Source organism: Diceros bicornis, chromosome 7 (assembly GCF_020826845.1).
Source record: "Diceros bicornis minor isolate mBicDic1 chromosome 7, mDicBic1.mat.cur, whole genome shotgun sequence".
Classification (NCBI taxonomy): Eukaryota; Metazoa; Chordata; class Mammalia; order Perissodactyla; family Rhinocerotidae; genus Diceros; species Diceros bicornis.
In genome coordinates this window covers 56,711,309-56,731,640 of record NC_080746.1, presented here as the reverse complement: position 1 = coordinate 56,731,640, position 20,332 = coordinate 56,711,309, and the positions used below count along the sequence as shown (strand labels likewise).

General features: G+C 40.8%; 1 protein-coding gene across 1 annotated transcript in view; it reads left to right on the top strand.

Annotated features, from left to right (window-relative positions):
• Positions 1 to 20,332, top strand: part of PPME1 (protein phosphatase methylesterase 1) — a 78,269-nt gene that overhangs the window by 56,333 nt on the left and 1,604 nt on the right. The window contains exons 10-13 of the mRNA XM_058545614.1: positions 14,135 to 14,264; positions 15,168 to 15,212; positions 18,622 to 18,686; positions 19,308 to 19,375. Of these exons, the coding sequence (XP_058401597.1) occupies positions 14,135 to 14,264; positions 15,168 to 15,212; positions 18,622 to 18,686; positions 19,308 to 19,375 (308 nt within the window). The remainder of the gene's footprint in view (positions 1 to 14,134; positions 14,265 to 15,167; positions 15,213 to 18,621; positions 18,687 to 19,307; positions 19,376 to 20,332) is intronic.

Below are 20,332 nucleotides of genomic sequence, written 5' to 3'. Positions count from 1 at the left end.
TAAAAACTGTCAATTACTTTTTACCTGTTATGTGCTAGGAACTATATTGCGTGCTTCACATTTATCATCTCTAGTCCTCATTTAGCTCTGCATTGTAGATATTATCACTGTTTTACAGCTCAGGTACAGATACTTGCCTAAGGTCACACATAAATGTTAGCACTAAAGCACACCCAGACCCTCTGATTTTTTTAATTCAAGTTCATTTTTTCTTTGCAATTTTTCATAAGCCTAATTATATGGAGTTTTATAAACTCCAGCAGTTCTATTAGGAGGGCAAACTGAGCGCATCAAGCAATAAGGAGTATAGCTAAACAGTCTACACTTGAAGAAGGACACAAAGAAGCTCCAAACAACAGTCATACTTCTTGCAACTAGTAGATAAATAAGTCCTGGAGATCTAATGCACAGCATAGTAATTATAAGCAACAATACTGTATTATAAACTTCAAAGTTGCTAAGAGACTAGGTCTTAATTGTTCCCACCACAAAAAAGAAAAGGTAATTACGTGATGTGATGGAGGTGTTAGCTAATGCTATGGTGGTAATCATATTGCAATATATAAATGTATAAAATCGACACATTATATACCTTAAACCTACACAATGTTGTATGTCAATTATATCTCAATAAAGATAGATAAATAAATAAAACAGAGGAAGTGTTAGTAATGCAAATTAAACTTAACAAGAACAAAACAGTCACAACTTCTGAAGCGTGGTAGCCAGGAGCCATTTAGGGCCCGTTAGCCCTTAGGGGCATTGCTGTTATGGCACAATATAAGGTGTGGTGTTTGAAATGACCCCGAGACGTACATAAGAGGTCAGTTGCATCCATTCTGCTCTGTAAAAGAAGACAAGATATACATTTTATTTGGGGGTGAGGAGGGTTGGTGGGGAGAGAATCTAATACAAAATGGTTAAAATACAGAAAAGAAAGGGAAAACATTTAAGCTTTGGTCCTTAAAGGAATAAACTTAAGTTGTCCAGGAGATATTCCTTTATGCATAAATCTCTCTCTCTCTCTCTCTCCTTTTTTTTTTTTTTGTGAGGAAGATTAGCCCTGAGCTAACATTTCATACCAACCCTCCTCTTTTTGCTGAGGAAGGTTGGCCCTGGGCTAACATCCATGCCCATCTTCCTCTACTTTATATGGGCCGCTGCCACAGCATGGCTTGACAAGCAGTGCATGGGTCCGCGCCTGGTTTGCGAACCTGTGAACCCCCGGCCACCAAAGCAGAGCGCACACACTTAACTGCTACACCGCCGGGCTGGCCCCAAATCTCTCTCTCTCTGTTTTTTTTTAACTGCTTTATTGAGAGAGAACTCACCCAAAGTATACAATTCAGTGGTTTTTGATATAGCCACAGAGTTGTACAAACATCACAACAATCTAATTTTAGAACATTTTCGTCACTTTTAAAAGAAATGTCAAACTCGTTTGCAGTCGCTTCTCATTTATCCCCAACCTTCCCAGCCATAAGCAACCCACTAATCTACTTTCTGTCTCTATAGATTTGCCTAATCTGCACATTTAATATAAATGAAATTATATAATATGTGGTCTTTTGTGAGTGGCTTCTTTCACCTTAGCATAATGTTTTCAAGGTTTATCCATGTTGTAACATGTATCAGTACTTCATTCCTGTTTGTGGCTGAATAATATTCCACTGAATGGATAGACAACATTTTTTATCCATTCATTGTTAATGGACATTTGGATTGTTTCCACTTTTTGTCTATTATAAATAATGTTGGTATGAACATTTGTATACAAATTTTTGTGTGAATGTAGGCCTTTATTTCTCTTAGGTATACACCTATGAATGGAATTGCTAGATGGTAACTCTGTGTTTAATCATTTGAGGAACAGCCAGACTGTTTTCCAAAGTGCCTGTACCATTTTACATTCCCACCAGCAGTGTATGAGGGTTCTAGTTTTTCTACATCCTTGTCAGCACTTGTTATTGTCTCTCTTTTTGATTATAGCCGTCCTAGTGGGTATAAAGTAGTTTCTCATTGTGGTTTTGATTTACATTTTCCTAATGACTATTGGTGTTGAGCATCTTTTCACATGCTTATTGGCCATTTGTATATCTTCCCTGGAGAAATGTCTATTCAGATCCTTTACCCATTTTTAAACAGAGTTGTCTTTTGATTATTGAGTTGCAAGGTTCTTTATATTTTCTAGATATAAGTACCTGATTTGCAAATATTTTCTCCCATTCTGTGGGTTGTCTTTTCACATTCTTTTTTTTTTTTTTTTTCCCAGAGACAAACAGGTATATTTAGGAACTCAATATACCAGGTTGCAACCGGGATTGTTTAATTTTTTTTTTTTTAATTTTTTATTTATTGCAGTAACATTGGTTTATAACATTGTATAAATTTCAGGTGTACATCATTATACTTCTATTTCTGCATAGATTACATCATGTTCACCACCCAAATACTAATTACAACCCATCACCACACACGTGTGCCGAATTATCCCTTTCGCCCTCCCCCCTTCCCTTCTGGTAACCACCAATCCAATCTCTGTCTCTATGTGTTTGTTTATTGTTGTTATTATCTACTACTTAGTGAAGGAAATCATATGGTATTTGACCTTCTCCCTCTGACTTATTTCGCTTTGCATAATACCCGAAATGGATGGTCCATCCATGTTGTCACAAATGGCTGGATTTCATCGTTTCTTATGGCTGAGTAGTATTCCATTGTGTAGATATACCACATCTTCTTTATCCATTCATCCCTTGATGGGCACTTAGGTTGCTTCCAAGTCTTGGCTATTGTGAATAACGCTGCAGTGAACACAGGGGTGCATGTATCTTTATGCAATGGTGTTTTCAAGTTCTTTGGATAAATACCCAGCAGTGGAATAGCTGGATCATATGGTAGTTCTATCCTTGATTTTTTGAGGACTCTCCATACTGTTTTCCATAGTGGCTGCACCAGTTTGCACTCCCACCAGCAGTGTATGAGAGTTCCCTTCTCTCCACATCCTCTCCAACATATGTTGTTTCCTGTCTTGTTAATTATAGCCATTCTGATGGGCGTGAGGTGATATCTCATTGTAGTTTTGATTTGCATTTCCCTGATAGTTAATGATTTTGAACATCTTTTCATGTGTCTGTTGGCCATCTGTATATCTTCTTTGGAGAAATGTCTGTTCAGGTCTTTTGCCCATTTTTTAATTGGGTTGTTAGTTTTTTTGTTGTTGAGATGCATGAGTTCTTTATATATTTTGGAGATTAAGCCCTTATCAGATGTATGGTTTGCAAATATCTTCTCCCAATTGTTAGGTTGTCTTTTCGTTTTGTTGATGGTTTCCTTTGCTGTGCAGAAGCTTTTTAGTTTGATGTAGTTGCATTTGTTTATTTTTTCTATTGTTTCTCTTGCCCAGTCAGACATGGTGCTTGAAAATATGTTGCTAAGACTGATGTCGAAGAGCGTACTGCCTATGTTTTCTTCTAGAAGTTTCATAGTTTCAGGTCTTACATTCAAGTCTTTAATCTGTTTGGAGTTAATTTTTGTGTATGGTGTAAGGTAAGGGTCTACTTTCATTTTTTCGCATGTGGCTATCCAGTTTTCCCAACACCATTTGTTGAAGAGACTTTCTTTTCTCCATTGTATGTTCTTGGCTCCTTTGTCAAAGATTAGCTGTCCATAGATGTGTGGGTTTATTTCTGGGCTTTCGATTCTATTCCATTGATCTGTGTGTCTGTTTTTGTGCCAGTACCATGCTGTTTTGGTTACTATAGGTTTGTAGTATATTTTGAAATCAGGGAGTGTGATACCTCCAGCTTTGTTCTTTTTTCTCAGGATTCCTTTAGCTATTCGGGGTCTTTTGTTGTTCCATATAAATTTTAGGATTCTTTGTTCTATTTCTGTGAAAAATGTTGTTGGAACTTTGATAGGGATTGCATTGAATCTATAGATTGCTTTAGGAAGTATGGACATCTTAACTATGTTAATTCTTCCAATCCAAGAGCACGGAATATCTTTCCATTTCTTTGTGTCTTCTTCAGTTTCTTTCAGCAATGTCTTATAGTTTTTGGTGTACAGATCTTTCACCTCTTTGGTTAAGTTTATTCCTAGGTATTTTATTCTTTTTGTTGCAATTGTAAATGGGATGGTATTCTTAATTTCTCTTTCTGCTGCTTCATTGTTAGTGTATACAAATGCAACTGATTTTTGTATGCTGATTTTGTATCCTGCAACTTTACCGTATTCATTTATTACTTCTAAAAGTTTTCTGGTGCATTCTTTAGGGTTTTCTATACATGTCATCTGCAAATAGTGAGAGTTTCACTTCTTCCTTTCCAATTTGGATCCCTTTTATTTCTTTCTCTTGCCTGATTGCTCTGGCTAGGACTTCCAGTACTATGTTAAATAGGAGTGGTGAGAGTGGGCATCCTTGTCTGGTTCCTGTTCTTAGAGGGATAGCTTTCAGTTTTTCACCATTGAGGATGATATTAGCTGTGGGTTTGTAATATATGGTCTTTATTATGTTGAGGTACTTTCCTTCTATACCCATTTTATTCAGAGTTTTTATCATAAATGGATGCTGTATCTTGTGAAATGCTTTCTCTGCATCTATTGAGATGATCATGTGATTTTTATTCTTCATTTTATTAATGTGGTGTATCACGTTGATTGATTTGCGAATGTTGAACCATCCCTGCATCCCTGGAATAAATCCCACTTGATCATGGTGTATAATCTTTTTAACGTATTGTTGTATGCGATTTGCTAGTATTTTGTTGAGGATTTTTGCATCGATGTTCATCAGTGATATTGGCCTGTAGTTTTCTTTTTTTTTGTGTTGTCCTTGTCTGGTTTTGGTATCAGGGTAATGTCAGCTTCATAGAATGAGTTAGGGAGCTTCCCCCCCTCTTCAATTTTTTGGAAGAGTTTGAGAAGGATAGGTATTAAGTCTTCTTTGAATGTTTGGTAGACTTCACCAGGGAAGCCATCTGGTCCTGGACTTTTATTTTTGGGGAGGTTTTTGATTACTGTTTCAATCTCCTTACTGGTGATTGGTCTATTCAAATTCTCTACTTCTTCTTGATCCAGTTTTGGAAGGTTGTATGATTCTAAGAATTTATCCATTTCTTCCATATTGTCGAATTGGTTGGCATATAGCTTTTCGTAGTATTCTCTTATAATCTTTTGTATTTCTGAGGTGTCTGTTGTAATTTCTCCTCTTTCATTTCTGATTTTACTTATTTGTGCCTTCTCTCTTTTTTTCTTGTTGAGTCTAGCTAAAGGTTTGTCAATGTTGTTGATCTTTTCAAAGAACCAGCTCTTGGTTTTATTAATTTTTTCTATTGTTTTTTTGGTCTCTATTTCATTTATTTCTGCTCTGATTTTTATGATTTCCCTTCTTCTACTGATTTTGGGCTTTGTTTGTTCTTCTTTTTCCAGTTCCTTTAGGTGCATTGTTAGATTGTTTATTTGAGATTTTTCTTGTTTATTGAGATAGGCCTGTATCGCTGTAAACTTCCCTCTTAGAACCGCTTTTGCTGTATCCCATAAATTCTGGCATGTGGTATTTTCATTTTCATTTGTCTCCAGGTATTTTTTGATTTCTTCTTTGATTTCTTCATTGACCCAGTCATTGTTCAGTAGCATTTTGTTTAATCTCCACGTATTTGTGGCTTTCTGATTTTCTTCCTATAGTTGATTTCTAGTTTCATACCATTGTGGTCAGAAAAGATACTTGGTATTATTTCAATCTTCTTAAATTTATGTAGATTTGTTTTGTGGCCTAATATGTGATCAATCCTGGAGAATGTTCCATGTGCATTTGAAAAGAACGTGTATTCTTCGGTTTTTGGATGGAATGCTCTATATATATCTACTAGGTCCATCTGTTCTAGTGTGTCATTTAAGGCCAATGTTTCCTTATTAATCTTCTGTTTGGATGATCTGTCTGTTGGTGTAAGTGGAGTGTTAAAGTCCCCTACTATTATTGTGTTACTGTCTATTTCTGTTTTTATGTCTGTTAATAATTGCTTTATATATTTAGGTGCACCTACATTGGGTGCGTAGATATTTACAAGTGTTATATCCTCTTGTTGGATTGTTCCCTTGATCATTATGTAATGCCCTTCTTTGTCTCTTTTTACAGTTTTTGTTTTAAAGTCTATTTTGTCTGAGTACTGCTACCCCAGCTTTCTTTTCATTGCCATTTGCGTGGAGTATCTTTTTCCATCCCTTCACTTTCAGTTTGTGAGTGTCTTTAGGTCTGAAGTGTGTCTCTTGTATGCAGCATATATATGGGTCTTGTTTTTCTATCCATTCAGCCACCCTATGCCTTTTAATTGGAGCATTTAGTCCATTGACGTTTAAAGTAGCTATTGATAAGTATGTACTTAGTGCCATTTTTTAACTTTTTTTTTTCTCAGTGTTTTAGTAGTCCTTCTCTGTTCCTTTCTTCTTCTATGCAGAATTTATGGTCTCTTTAGTTTGACCTCTGTCTGAAAGCTCTACTCTTTAACGCCCCTCCTCCCTCCTTTTATGTTTTTGATACCATATCTAACCTCTTTTTTGTGCATTTGTATCCATTACGTTCTTATCATGGAAATAGATAATTTTTCCTATTTGTGGTCTTCTCTTTTTCCCTTAAATCAGTCCCTTTAACATTTCTTGTAGCACTGGTTTCTTGGTGACAAACTCCCTTAATTTTTGCTTGTCTGGGAAATTTTTGATCTCTCCTTCCATTTTGAATGATAACCTTGCTGGGTAGAGTATTCTTAGCTGTAAGTTTTTTCCTTTTAGCACTTTAAATATATTGTGCCACTCTCTTCTAGCCTGTAAGGTTTCTGCTGAGAAGTCAGCTGATAGCCTTATGGGGTTTCCTTTGTATGTAACTTGACTTTCTCTTGTGGCTTTTAGGATTCTCTCTTTATCTTTAATTCTGGACATTTTGATTATGATGTGTCTTGGTGTGGGCCTCTTTGGGTTTATCTTGTTTGGGGCTCTCTGTGCTTCCTGTACCTGGATGTCTGTTTCCTTCCTTAGGTTAGGGAAGTTTTCATCTATTATTTCTTGAAATAGATTCTCTGCCCCTTTGTCTTGCTCTTCTCCTTCCGGGACACCTGTAACACGGATGTTAGTGCGCTTGATGTTGTCCCAGAGGTCCCTTAGACTGTCCTCACTCTTTTTAATTCTTTTCTCTTTTACCTGTTCAGCTTGGGTAATTTCTTCTAGTCTTTCATCCAGCTCGTAGATCTGTTCTTCTGTGTCCTCTACTCTGCTTTTGAGTCCCTCTAGTCAATTTTTCATTTCCAGTATTGTATTCTTCATTTCTGATTGATTCTTTTTTATATCTTCCATTTCTTTGTTGACATTCTCACTGAGTTCATCTATTCTTCTCCCCAGATCAGTGAGCATCCTTCACACTCTTTGTTTGAACTCTCTGTCAGGTAGGTTGCTCATTTCTGTTTCACTTAGTTCTTTTTCTGGTGTTTTGTCCTGTTCCCTTACTTGGAATGTATTCCTTTGCTTCTACGTTTTGCCTCTTTCCCTGTGCTTGTGTCTACGTATTAGGTAGGTCAGCTACGTCTCCTGCTCTTGGTTGGATAGGTGACCTTATGTAAGTGATGGCTTAGGAGGCCTGCAGTGTGCTTCCCTGAGTTCTCAATGTTCCAGGGGTGACCCCTATGTGGGCTACGTGTGTCCTTCTGTTGTGGCCTGTTTCCTCTCCCTGTAGGTGCCCAGGGAGGCCGAGTTATGCTCCTGATCAGCTCTTGTAATGCTCAACTGCTTGTAGTTGTTGTGGGCCCTTCAGTCTCTTTATCAGGTGTGGGGAGCCCCAGCACAGTTGGCTGCAAGTTCTAATACCACATTTGTGTTGCAGTATTTCTTTTAAGTGAGTAGGCCCCCAGCGTGGCAGGTTGTTAGGCTTAGGGCCTTACAATTGCTATAAGCCTCCAGCCTTTAGGTCTCTTGTCAGCTCTCTGAGGATTGCAGCTGGGTGGGGCTGGCCTCAGGCACAGGAGCACTCAATTGTTTCAGGCTTTGGAAGGTGGGGCAAACCCCCTATGTGGGTCTTTGAGAAGCACAAGTCTTCTGCAGCTGACAAGCCCTGCCGCCCACAGGTCCACACACACAGTCAACACAGTCCTGCCCTGTGTGCGTGCCCCAACCTCCCAAAGCAGACCCAGTCTCTCCACGCCGGGAGCCCCACACACTCCACCACTGCCCCACACTCTCCACCTGCTCCTTTTGCACACCCTGCCCCACTGAAGTCGGCTCAGTTGCCAGGCAGCAGAGAATCCAGTCACCAATCTATGCAGGCCCACAATTTGCCTGAGGGCTTGTTGTTGGGTGTGGCCGGTCTCTAGCGTGGGCTGCCTGCCCTGGCTGAGCTGGATTAAATCGGTGCTCTAGCGGGTGGGGCAGACCCTGGGCTAGCAGGCCTCAGGGAGAACTCTAATGGTGTCTGTGTCAGCACACCCACACCAGGCCACAACAATGGCCGCCGCCACTGTCCCAGTCCCTGGAGAGGTCTCACCCCTCACCGCGATGCACACAGGGCCTATTAGGTGAGTCTCTTTTCACCACAGCACTGTGCACCTTTCTTTCTGGTGATTTTAGGTTGCTTTCTGAAACGGGTGAGTTTGCGCGTAGGCCCTTTAAGAGCCAGTTTTAATTTCTTTGTGAACCAGCTTTTCTGGGGGTACTCCCCAATGTTTTAGTAGCAGGCAAAGTCAGATATTATGCCACTCGTCTCGATTGTGCTGGGTCCACAAAATGCCCACAGCGGGGGCGCTCCCCGGCTCAGGGCCCCACTCCTCCAGGGAGGGCTGCGGATCTGTGCGCTGCTCCCGGGCGGCCGTGAAGCTGGCGGCTTGTGAAGGCGGCGTTTTTCCTCTCCAGAAGGGAGTTTCTGCCTCTTCAACCTCAATTAGGATTGTCCGTTGTTGCAGGAGTTCCTCTTATCCAGTTTTCAGTTCTGTCTCGGGTAATTTTTCCACGAGTAGTTGTAAATTGGCTGTGTCGGCGGGAGGAGATGAGTTCAGAGTCTGCCTACTCTGCCATTTTGACTTCCTCCTCTTTTCACATTCTTGATGGTGTTCCTGGAAGTGTAAAAGTTTGATTTTGATGAAGTTCAGTTTATCTAGTTTTTGTTTTGTTGCTTGTGCTTTTGGCATCATACTAAGAAGGCTTTGCCGAGCCCGAGGTCACAAAGATTTATGCCTATGTTTTCTTATAAGAATTTTCCAGTTTTAGGTCTTACATTTAGATCTGTAATCCATTTTGAGTTAGTTTTTGTGTATGGTATGAGATAGGGGGTATAACTTCATTCTTTTGCATGTGGATATCCAGTTGTCCCAGCACCATTTGTTGAAAAGACTTCTCTTTCCCATTTAATTGTCTTGCCTCCCTTGTTGAAAATCAGTTGACCATAAATGTCAGAGTTTATTTCTGGACTCTCAGTTCTGTTCCATTGATCTATATGTCTGTCCTTATGCAAGTACCACACTGTCTTCATTATTGTAGCTTTGTAGTAAGTTTTGAAATCAGGAAGTGTAAGTCTTCCAATTTTATTCTTCTTTTTCAAGATTATTGAAATCTCCTATTCTTAAAATTTTTTTTTGATTACTTGTTATGTGCCGGACCATGTTCCTGTTGCTTTACATACATGAGCATCTTTAGTTCATCATTAGAACAATCCTTTGAGATCTTGTGTTGCTCATTTTACAGCTAAGAAAACAGGCTCGAAGAAGTTAAGTAACTTTCCCAAGAGACCCACAGTTATTGGTTAATGATGGAGCTGGGATTTGCATTCATTCAGGTCTGGCTGACACAAAGCCTATGTTTTTAAATATTTTTCAAGTGAGGCATTGGCAAATAATGCAAGGCCCGTGGTAGATGCCCTTGTGTGGAGAATTGCATCCTGCCCAGGTGAGCATTCCTAGAAGATTGGTAACTGGCTTTCTGCTTCTCCTAACCAACAACTAGGTCTCATCACATCAATCTGTTTTATTACCATTTGTTGGAGGAAGGCATGCAAACTAAACTAACTTTACTAAACTAACTTTACAATCCAACTCTCTAGAGAAAGGACTTCTCGTCGTTACCCTAAATTGCAGGAGTAACTCTAATTCTATCCAGAATTTTTTCTTTGTTTTTACAATTCTTAGGCCTTGAGATGAACTCCAGTAAAAAAATTTTTTTAATAATATTGCTGGGCTGGCCCCATGGCGTAGCGGTTAAGTGCGTGCACTCCACTGCTGGTGGCCTGGGATTGGATCCCGGGCGTGCACTGAGGCACCGCTTGTCAGGCCATGCTGTGGCGGCGTCCCATATAAAGTGGAGGAAGATAGGCACAGATGTTAGCCCAGGCCCAGTCTTCCGCAGCAAAAAGAGGAGGATTGGCATGGATGTTAGCTCACGGCTGATCTTCCTCGCAAAAAAAATAATAATAATAATAATATTACTATTCTTGGAGGTTCCCTTACCTTAAATTTGTCATTTTCCTGTGAAGTCTTGTGTGCACTTGGGAGGGGCTTGTGAGATTATGCTGTCTCTGTGGAGCAGATCTCTTAGAAATGGCTCGTAAATGGGAATTATTGCATGTAATAGGACAGGCCGAGATTCCAAGTTGAAATGACAATTTGTGTTCACTTTAAAGTGTCCTATGCCTGGAAAATATTAACAGAAGAGAATGGAGGGCTGGCCCCGTGGCTTAGTGGTTAAGTGCGCACACTCCGCTACTAGTGGCCCAGGTTCGGATCCTGGGGCACGCACCGAGGCACTGCTTCTCTGACCATGCTGAGGCCGCGTCCCACATACAGCAACTAGAAGGATGTGCAACTATGACATACAACTATCTACTGGGGCTTTGGGGAAAAAAAAAGGAGGAGGATTGGCAATAGATGTTAGCTGAGAGCTGGTGTTTCGCAGCAAAAAGAGGAGGATTAGCACGGATGTTAGCTCAGGGCTGATCTTCCTCACAAAAAATAAATAAATAAATAAATAAATAATAATAAAAAAAGAAGAGAATGCAATGAGTTGGGTTTTTCTTGTTTTTTAAATTTTATTTATTTATTTTCCCCCAAAGCCCCAGTAGATAGTTGTATGTCATAGTTGCACATCCTTCTAGTTGCTGTATGTGGGATGCGGCCTCAGCATGGCCAGACAAGCAGTGCATCGGTGTGCGCCCGGGATCCGAACCCGGGCCGCCAGCAGCGGAGCGCGCACACTTAACCACTAAGCCATGGGGCCGGCCCTGGAATGAATTGTTTAGTGAGAACTAGAAGACCCAAATTTCCTGACTCCCATCCAGTGATCTTTTTCTTTCTTTTCTTTTTTTTTTGTGAGGAAGATCAGCCCTGAGCTAACATCCGTGCTAATCCTCCTCTTTTTTTTGCTGAGGAAGACCAGCTCTGACCTAACATCTATTGCCAATCCTCCTCCTTTTTTTTTTCCCCCCCAAAGCCCCAGTAGATGGTTGTATGTCATAGTTGCACATCCTTCTAGTTGCTGTATGTGGGACGCAGCCTCAGCATGGCTGGAGAAGCGGTGTGTTGGTGCGCGCCTGGGATCCGAACCCGGGTCGACAGTAGCCGAGTGCGCGCACTTAACCGCTAAGCCACACGGGGCCCGCCCTCTTTTATTTTTTTAACTCTGGTAAAAAACACATAACATAAAGTTTACCATCTTAACCATTTTTAAGTGTATAGTTTAGTAGTGTTAAGTATATTTACATTGTTGTGAAACAGATCTCCAGAACTTTTTCATCTTGAAAATCTGGAATTCTATATGCATTAAACAACTCCCTTTTCCCCCTCCCCCACCCCCTGATAAATCACCATTCTTTCTGTTTCTGTAAATTTCAGTACTTTAGATACCTTATATAAATGGAATCATACAGTATTTGTCTTTTTGTGACTGGCTTATTTCACTTAATATAATGTTCTCAAGGTTCATCCGTGTTGTAGTGTGTGACAGGATTTCTTTCTCTAAGGCTGAATAATATGTATGTAACATATTTTGTTTATCCATTCATCTGTTGCTAGACATTTGGATTGCTTACACCTCTTGACTGTTATGAATAGTGCTGCTGTGAACATGAGTGTGCAAATATCAATTCAAGACCGTGCGTTCACTTCTTTTGGCTGGATCATATGGTAGTCCTATTTTTCATTTTTTGAGTAACTGCCATACTGTTTCCCAAAGTAGTGGTACCGTTTTATAATTCCACCAACAGTGCATGAGGGTTCAATTTCTCCACATCCTTGCCAACACTTGTCTTTTTTTGAGAGTAGCCATTCTAATGGGTGCAAAGTGATATCTCATTGTGGTTTTGATTTGCATTTCCCTAATGGTTAGTGATGTTGAGCATCTTTTCATGTACTTATTGGACATTTGTATATCTTCTTTGGATAAATGTCTGTTCAAGTCCTTTGTCCATTTTTTAAATCATGTTATTTGATTTTTTTGTTGTTGATTTGTAGGAGTTCTTGATAACTTCTGGATATTGACCCCTTATCATATATACGATTTGCAAATATTTTCTCCCATTCCGTAAGAGGCTTTTTCACTCTGTTGATTGTGGTTTTTGATGCACGAAAGCTTTTAAGTTTGATGTGGTCCATTTGTCTATTTTTGCTTTTGTTGCCTCTGCTTTTGGTGTCATAACCAAGAAATCCTTGCTAAGTCCACTGTCATGAAAAGCTTCATGAAGCTTTCCCCTATGTTTTCTTCTAGAAGTTTTATAGTTTTAGGTCTTATATTTAGGTCTTTAATCCATTTGACTTAATTTTTGTATATGGTCCAACTTCATTCTTTTGCATCTGGATATCCAGTTTTCCCAACACCATTTGTGGAAAAGACTGTTCTTTCCCCATTGAATGGTCTTGGCACTTTTGTCAAAGATCATTTGGCCATGTATGTGAGGGTTTATTTCTGGGCTCTCTAGTTTATTCTGTTGGTCTACTTGTTTGTCTTTATACCAGTACTATGTTGTTTTGATTATTGTAGCTTCGTAATATGTTTTGAAATCAGAGAGCATGAGTCCTCCAATTTTGTTCCTCTTTTTCAAAATTGTTTTGGCTGTTTGTGGTCCTCTGAGATCCTATATAAATTTTAGGATGACTTTTTCTATTTTTGCAAAAAAATGCCATTGGGATTTTGATAGGGATTGTGTTGAATCTGCAGATCACTTTGGGTAGTATGGACATCCTAACCATCCAGTGATCTTTAACACACTATGTTGCTGTTCATGTTCACTTCCAGGTTTTCATGTTGTTGTTGATGTGGTATCCCATTTATTTATTTCAGTTATAATATTTCAAATTTTCAATGATGCAGAAAAGTATAGAGAATCATTTATTTGTTCAGCTTGTATTTGACGAGTGCATACTCTGTGCCCATCTACTTTATGTCAAGATTTAACAGATATTGACATTTACCATGTTTATGTCAGATTTGCTTTTTTAAATTACTATTGGGGGAAAATTATATCATTATCATGAATCAAAATAACGAAAAAGTGCTCTATCAACATATCAATGTATTTTCAGTTTTCCCTTCAAGTTCTTCCCCAAAGTATACAGCATTTTTCCAGTAGTAATCCGAACTCAGATAAGATGTTATACTTTACTTCTTTCACTTAATATTATATCGTAAGCATTTTTTTCATACTGCAATGTATTTTTTGTAATTATTCTTTTGATGGTGTGTTCTTTTTGCCAAATGGGTCTAAGAGAAGCTCAGTCTCGGCTCTACCATTTACTAGCTTTGTGATCTTAAGAAGGTTTCCCAAGTTCATTGAAACTAATAGAAGTAAAAAGTAATAGTCTACACAGAAATCGAAATATAATGATGTACACCTGAAATTCATATGTTATAAACCAATATTACCTCATTAAAAAAATAAATAGGAAAAAAAGAAGAAGTAAAAAGTAAACCTCTGATTATCTAAACATGGAATTTACAAAATAACCTATACCACATGGCTGTTATAAGGCTTACATGTATATTAAAATATCTGGGACATAGTAGGCCTTTAATAAGTGCTAGTTTCCTTCCCTTTCCTTTTCCCAGGGACCTAGTTTTTATCCTGTTCCTCCAGGGGTTGCCCTCAGAGACTCAGAACTTGCTCTTATTCCTTCAGACCAAGAAGGACCATCCGTACACCTGGAGAATTGAACTGGCAAAAACAGAAAAATATTGGGATGGCTGGTTCCGAGGCTTATCCAATCTCTTTCTTAGTTGTCCTATTCCTAAATTGCTGCTCTTGGCTGGTAAGTGTATATATGTATGTATTAGCTTGGGCTGCCATAACAAAATATTATAGACTGGGTGGCTTAAACAACAAATTTATTTTCTCACAGTTCTGGAGGCTGGATGTCTGAGATCAGGGTACCAGCATGGTCGAGTTCTGGTGAGAGCTTTCTTACTGGCTTGCAGACAACCTCCTTCTCGCTGTGTCCTTACAGGCAGAGAGAGAGCGAGGACAGTCTCTCTGGTGTTTATTCTTATAAGGACACTAATCCTGTCACATGAGGGCCATATCCTTAGGACCCCACTTAACCTTAATTATTTCCTCATTTAACCTTAATTACTCCCATATCTCCAAATATCGTCACATTGTAGATTGGGGCTTCAACATATGAATTTGAGGGGAACACAGTTCAGTCCATAGCAGTACAGGAATGTTGTCATTCTGAATGTGAACTTGTTTAAAACTACTCACCAAGTGGGTAGTGACTTCCAAAGTAAAGTACCATCTTCACTCATTTGTGCCCTGTCTCCTCCCCGTGCCAAATCCCTAAAGCTAAAGCTAACTAAACACAAAACATCCACCTGGGATGGCCTGATTTTGGCCTGGCCTCTGTACCTAGTCAAGCCCAAGTCCTTCTCCTAGAGTGGTGTAAGGATATTTTGAGTATAATGGAAATTTAAAAAGTAAAACCCTGTTTTCAGAAACTGGTTTAAGCAAGCAAAATGATTACAGGGGAACCTCAGCCTGAGCTTCTTGTGGTGAGAGTATACCCTCAGGAAATTAGGATTGGCATTAACATGAATTGAGAATGTCATCATGTTTACAACTTTGTAACAATTTTTACTTCATATTTGAACAGCAAAACCAATTTCACCTGGCCTTTTCTAGTAAGCTATTTATGGATTCTCTTATTTTGTTCTAGGTGTTGATAGATTGGATAAAGATCTGACTATTGGCCAAATGCAAGGTAAGTCATCAAGAAATTATGTCCCTAGGTCCTTCTCTGAGGGCAGAGAAAGGGCCAGAGTCATGTGGAAATTAACGTTCTGAGATGGTGAGGTACAAGGAGAGAGCATGTGCTTTAGAGTTAGACCCAGATTTGACATCCACCTTTGCTCCTGACCCACGATATGATTATAGGCAAGTATTTCCTTTTTCTGAGCTTCAGTATTCCCCCCATCTAAAAATGAGAATTATACTACCACCTACGTCTCAGAGTTGTAAGGATTACAATGAGGCAATGTCTTTGAAAAGGGCATTATAAACTATAAAGTACTCTGTAGGTATGTAATATTGTGAAAGAAGATATTCTGAACACTGATCAGTATTTTTATTATTGTTAGAATTCTTAGGAAAGGGAAAGGTCCAGGATAATCCAGATACAAAAAGGTATAAACTCTGTTTAGAAGACAGCATGGTGAGGTGGTAAAGGCAAGGTCTCTGAGGTTGGGAGAACTGGGTTTGAGTACTGCTTTTTTTCTACTAATTTTTTGACCCTGGGCAAGTTACTTGATCTGCCTTAGCTTTAGTTTTCTCAATCCATAAAATGAGAAAATTGATGGTAGTCTCACAGGGATCATGAGGTGTAATGAGTAGGAAAGTGATCTTTTGTGCTCAGGTCCAGATGTATTGGCCAGATGACAGTGGAAGCAGTGGGACCAATTTCGTGGAGGCTCTTGCTTTAGTATGGATGAAAGGCTTGGTGAAGGTGAAGTCAATAGGCATTGGCAACTTTGGGGTTATGGGAAAAAGAGGTGCCAACTCGAAGGCCAAGGTTTCAGGCTTAAGCAGATTGTGTTCTTGACCTTCCTTCTTTTCTACGTACTCTCCCTGGGCAAGCTCATGGCTGCAATTTATACCCTGATAACTCCCAGAGCTAAACGTCTGACTCATACCTCTCTCCTGAGCTCCAGACCTGGCCCATGTATCAAACCTGGTGGACCTCTCTTCTTGGGTGTTTCATGGGGCCCTCAGACTGTTCTTGTAGCTCTCCATGGAGAAAGGGGCTATATTCCCTCACAGTAGTTGTTCAAAGGCTCCTGAATGATTTATCCAACTCGGGCCTCAGACCCTCGTACTCTTCCCTTTCTCCACCTACATAGTGTCCTGAGGCCTGGAGCAGGATCGTGGGCTGGGACTGTGTGATTTTTATGGCACTGATGTTGGTAATTCTGAGCTTAGACACCTTTCCTTAAATTCAATTCAAGCACACCTTTCCTAAGTACTCCTTCTGTGCAAGACCTATGCTTGATGCTGGGCAGACAGAATAATCACACATGGCCCTGATACTATCTGAAAGCAGTTGACCTGGACTGGAATAGCATTTGGAACCAGTGTTGATCACCAGCCTTGGAATCAGACAGTCCTGGGTTTGAATCACTGTTACTGGTTTTGTGGCCCGAGTGAATTGCTGACTTCCTAGTTTCTTCACCTATAAAATGGATATAATGATATATCTTAATACAGTTGTGTGAGGTTTAAGTAAGAAAATTTGGGTGAAGTAAGAGTTGACAAATGATGGCTTCATTATGTCCAGAAGGCACCCACAATTCCTCATTAGATATCCTCCTGTTTCCCCAGCAAGGATTATGCCAAGACCATCTTCTCTTTCAAAGCATCTCATGAGTATAGAGAGTAAATGGCTGAGATGAGGGACATCCCATAAAACAAAGGGAAGTGGCTAAGTCGGCCTAGATTCTGAACCACAGCCTTCCCAGCACTGTGTTTAAACCAGCTGAATTAGTTATAGAATCCTAGAAACCCACCACTCATTCATGGTGCAACTTGGGTGAATAATTTAGGCTCTCTGAACCTAAGGTTCCTCATCTGTAAGATGAGAGGGGAGGGTTTGGAAATATGCCCACCTCATAATAATTGTGAGGATTACCCATGATCATGTTACTTTATGTGTACTGGGCAGAGTGTTGTTAGTATGTGTGAGTTCTCCTTGATTCCTTATACCCACTCTTCCAAAGAGGAACGAAAAATGCATCCCTAGTCATCAGAGCCTGATCTAATGCATCCCTAGTCATCAAGCCCAAGGTGGTTGGAGTTGAAAGTTTTATCAGGTCATTCGCTCAACCATTCACTCATCCAAGACTTACTAAGCACTTATACAATGTCTAGCTCTGTGTTGGGCCCTAGTAAGGTTATAGAGCCAGTGATGATACTAGCCCCTGTCCTTACTGAAATGACACACTCCTGGAGAGGCATGCACCAGGGCATATAAAATACAAACTTACAAAACAAGAGGGGCACAAGCTGCTCTGTGTTTGTATCCAAATGCATTAACAAGCGAGAGGGGCCTAGGCTGGAGCACCCAGGGGCAGCTCACTGCAGGAGGAGGGGCATAGCTGGGTCTTACTGAATGGTATGGTCTTAGTTCCTCTACTAATTAAGTGGCCTTGGGCAAATCACTTCACTAATCATGGCCTAAATTGCATCATCTCAGAAAAGAATTTCAATATTTGTCCTGCTTAATTTTATAGGATAGATTTGAGAATCAACTTAAAAAATGGATAGAAGATTATTTTGAAAAAATTTTAAAGCACTGAGTAACTGGGGTGAGAACCACGGATGTGATGACCAGAAAGACTTCCAGAGCTTACTCCCTTCTTTTGTAAATGGAGACCCTGAGCCTCTGAGAGTCTGTTCTCTCTACGTATGGGAGCTCTGGGTCCCCTGTCCTTTAGTCTGCTTAGGGATCTTGCTTTATCAGTTGTCTCTGTTCATTCTTAACAGCTATCACATTACTTGTGAGCTTACAGTGTTCCACATGGTACTTATTTTTGTAATAATAATTTAAAAATCCTTAGCATAGCTTACAAAGCCCTTAATGGTATGGTCCCTGCCTACCTCTCCAGCCTCATTGTTAATTCTCACGAGCACCACACCAAACTTTTCGTTCCCAGGAACAAATACCATTTCCTCCTCCTTTCCTTTGTGTAGGCTGTTTTTTCTGTGTGGGAAGCCTTCCTTGACCCCTATTTGATTACGAAGCCCCCTTTCCTATGTTCTTCCAGTTCCGTGTGCTCAGTTTTATCATAGGAACTACATGCTGCATTAAATTGTTGGGTTTTCTGTTTTGGTCCCCCACTAGACTATAAAATCCCGTGAAAACAGGAACTGTTTCTTCCTGTGTGTCTGGCCCAGAGTAAATGCACACTAAATAGCTGCAGAAGGAAAAAGTGAAGGGAAAATGATTTGCCCAAGGTTACAATTACAAATATTACCGTCCTCCCCAAAGGCTTGGTAATTGGGTACAGAGTACTGGGGGGGGATGGGCAGGAGGTCCAGGGCTCCTGGAATGTCCTGTGAGGTGGTAAGGAGAGGGCAGTTTTAGTCCCTGAGGTCACCTAGGTTTGTTTCCTCCCTAGGGAAGTTCCAGATGCAGGTCCTACCCCAGTGTGGCCATGCAGTCCATGAGGATGCCCCAGACAAGGTGAGTCTGGTGCTTGATGACTATAAAAGAACAAATGAGAGTAACCTTGGATCTCACAGAAGATAGAACAAGCCTGTGAGTCAGCCTGTGTTGCCTGCAGCAGCTGCTGTGGGGCCTACACAGATGCAACTCCACCAGCTCCCCAAACCTTTCCTTGGCAGCTACCTATGGTCTCAGCTTTCTGTGTTTGGGCTGAGGAGCTACTGGCACCCTGTTATTTCGTCCCAGGGCCCTATGGTTAAGATCTTAAGCTCTACTTCTCTGTTACCCCCAAAAGCCAGATAGAAGAAGGGATAATTGAGATAGAAACTGCTCCCTAAACCACAGTCATAATTAAGAATTCATATGCACTCCTCCTGTAGGAAAACGGTACTTTATAACTCTAAGGGGATAAATAAGCCTTCATATCGTTCCTCTTGACTTCTCTGGAAACATTGCTAGCAAGAATGGTGGGGAGCAGTCTCCTAGCCCTGCCAGGACCCAGGTCCATTTGATTTCAAGCTCTCCAGGACCCATGAGTCCCCTATAGAACCTAACCTTCCAACAGAAGCCCACAGGACCTCCCAGGCTGAGTCTCATTGCTAACCTTCGTATGGCCTGGAATATCTCTCCCTTTTCCAGGTAGCTGAAGCTGTTGCCACTTTCCTGATCCGGCACAGGTTTGCAGAGCCCATCGGTGGATTCCAGTGGTAAGGAAGTACAAAGGTTTAAGGAACCCAGCAGTGCTGGCCAACTCCAACAAAAAGATATTTCCAGGGTTGTAAATATCTCTGCCTTAGCCCTGCCTGGTTTGGGTCACCATGCCTTTCTTGTTCCTTCTCAACATGGAGCCCAGCACGTGTGTTTCTGTAAAGCCTTGTTTGCTTGATTCTCTGTGCTCTGGTCTAGTGGGTTGTTGCTGAGCTGAGAGTAAATTGGGCCTAGTACCTCACCCTCCACTGCGATGTGCACTTCTTCTTGAGTTGCCCTTTCTCTGAGGAGGCTGGGATGGGAATCAGTCCTTTTCCAGGCTCTTAGAGAAGTCCTATAAGCCTTCTCCTGCCCTGCTGCTGGGGAACGCTGGGCAGGCCATGGAGGCTGTGTAGAGATCCAGAGCAGGGTTTTCAAGCTTAGCACTATTGACATTTGGAGCGGGTAATCCTTTGTAGTGGGGGATTGTCCTGTACACTGTAGGATGTTTAACATCCCTGGCCTCTATGCACTAGAAGCCAGTAGCCACACACACACACAGTTGTGACAAGCAAAAATTCTCTAGATTTTACCAAATGTCTCAAGGGAGGCAAAATTACTCCCAGTTGAGAACCAGTGGTCTAGAGGAAAAAGAACGCCTCTCATCCTAGGGAGCTATTCATCTGATTAGGGAGACACAACTGGGCTCTTTGTTGAGGAGAAGGAAGAGAGGCTAGTGACCCAAACCACACGGTCCTGGCCCCACCTCAGGGAGCTCCTAATCTGTGCTGCAGAAGGCCCCTGATCTTCCCAGAGCCCACAGCCTTGATGAAGAGTCACGCCTGCCACTTGGAAAGTCTCTTATCTGATTTTGGTGAGAGACCAGGGGAACTTGTTCCCTACCCTCAGAAAATTTGAAGAAGTAATGTTGAAGAAAAAGAAATGGCTTCTGCGTTAGAGAACTCCAATGCAGGGCC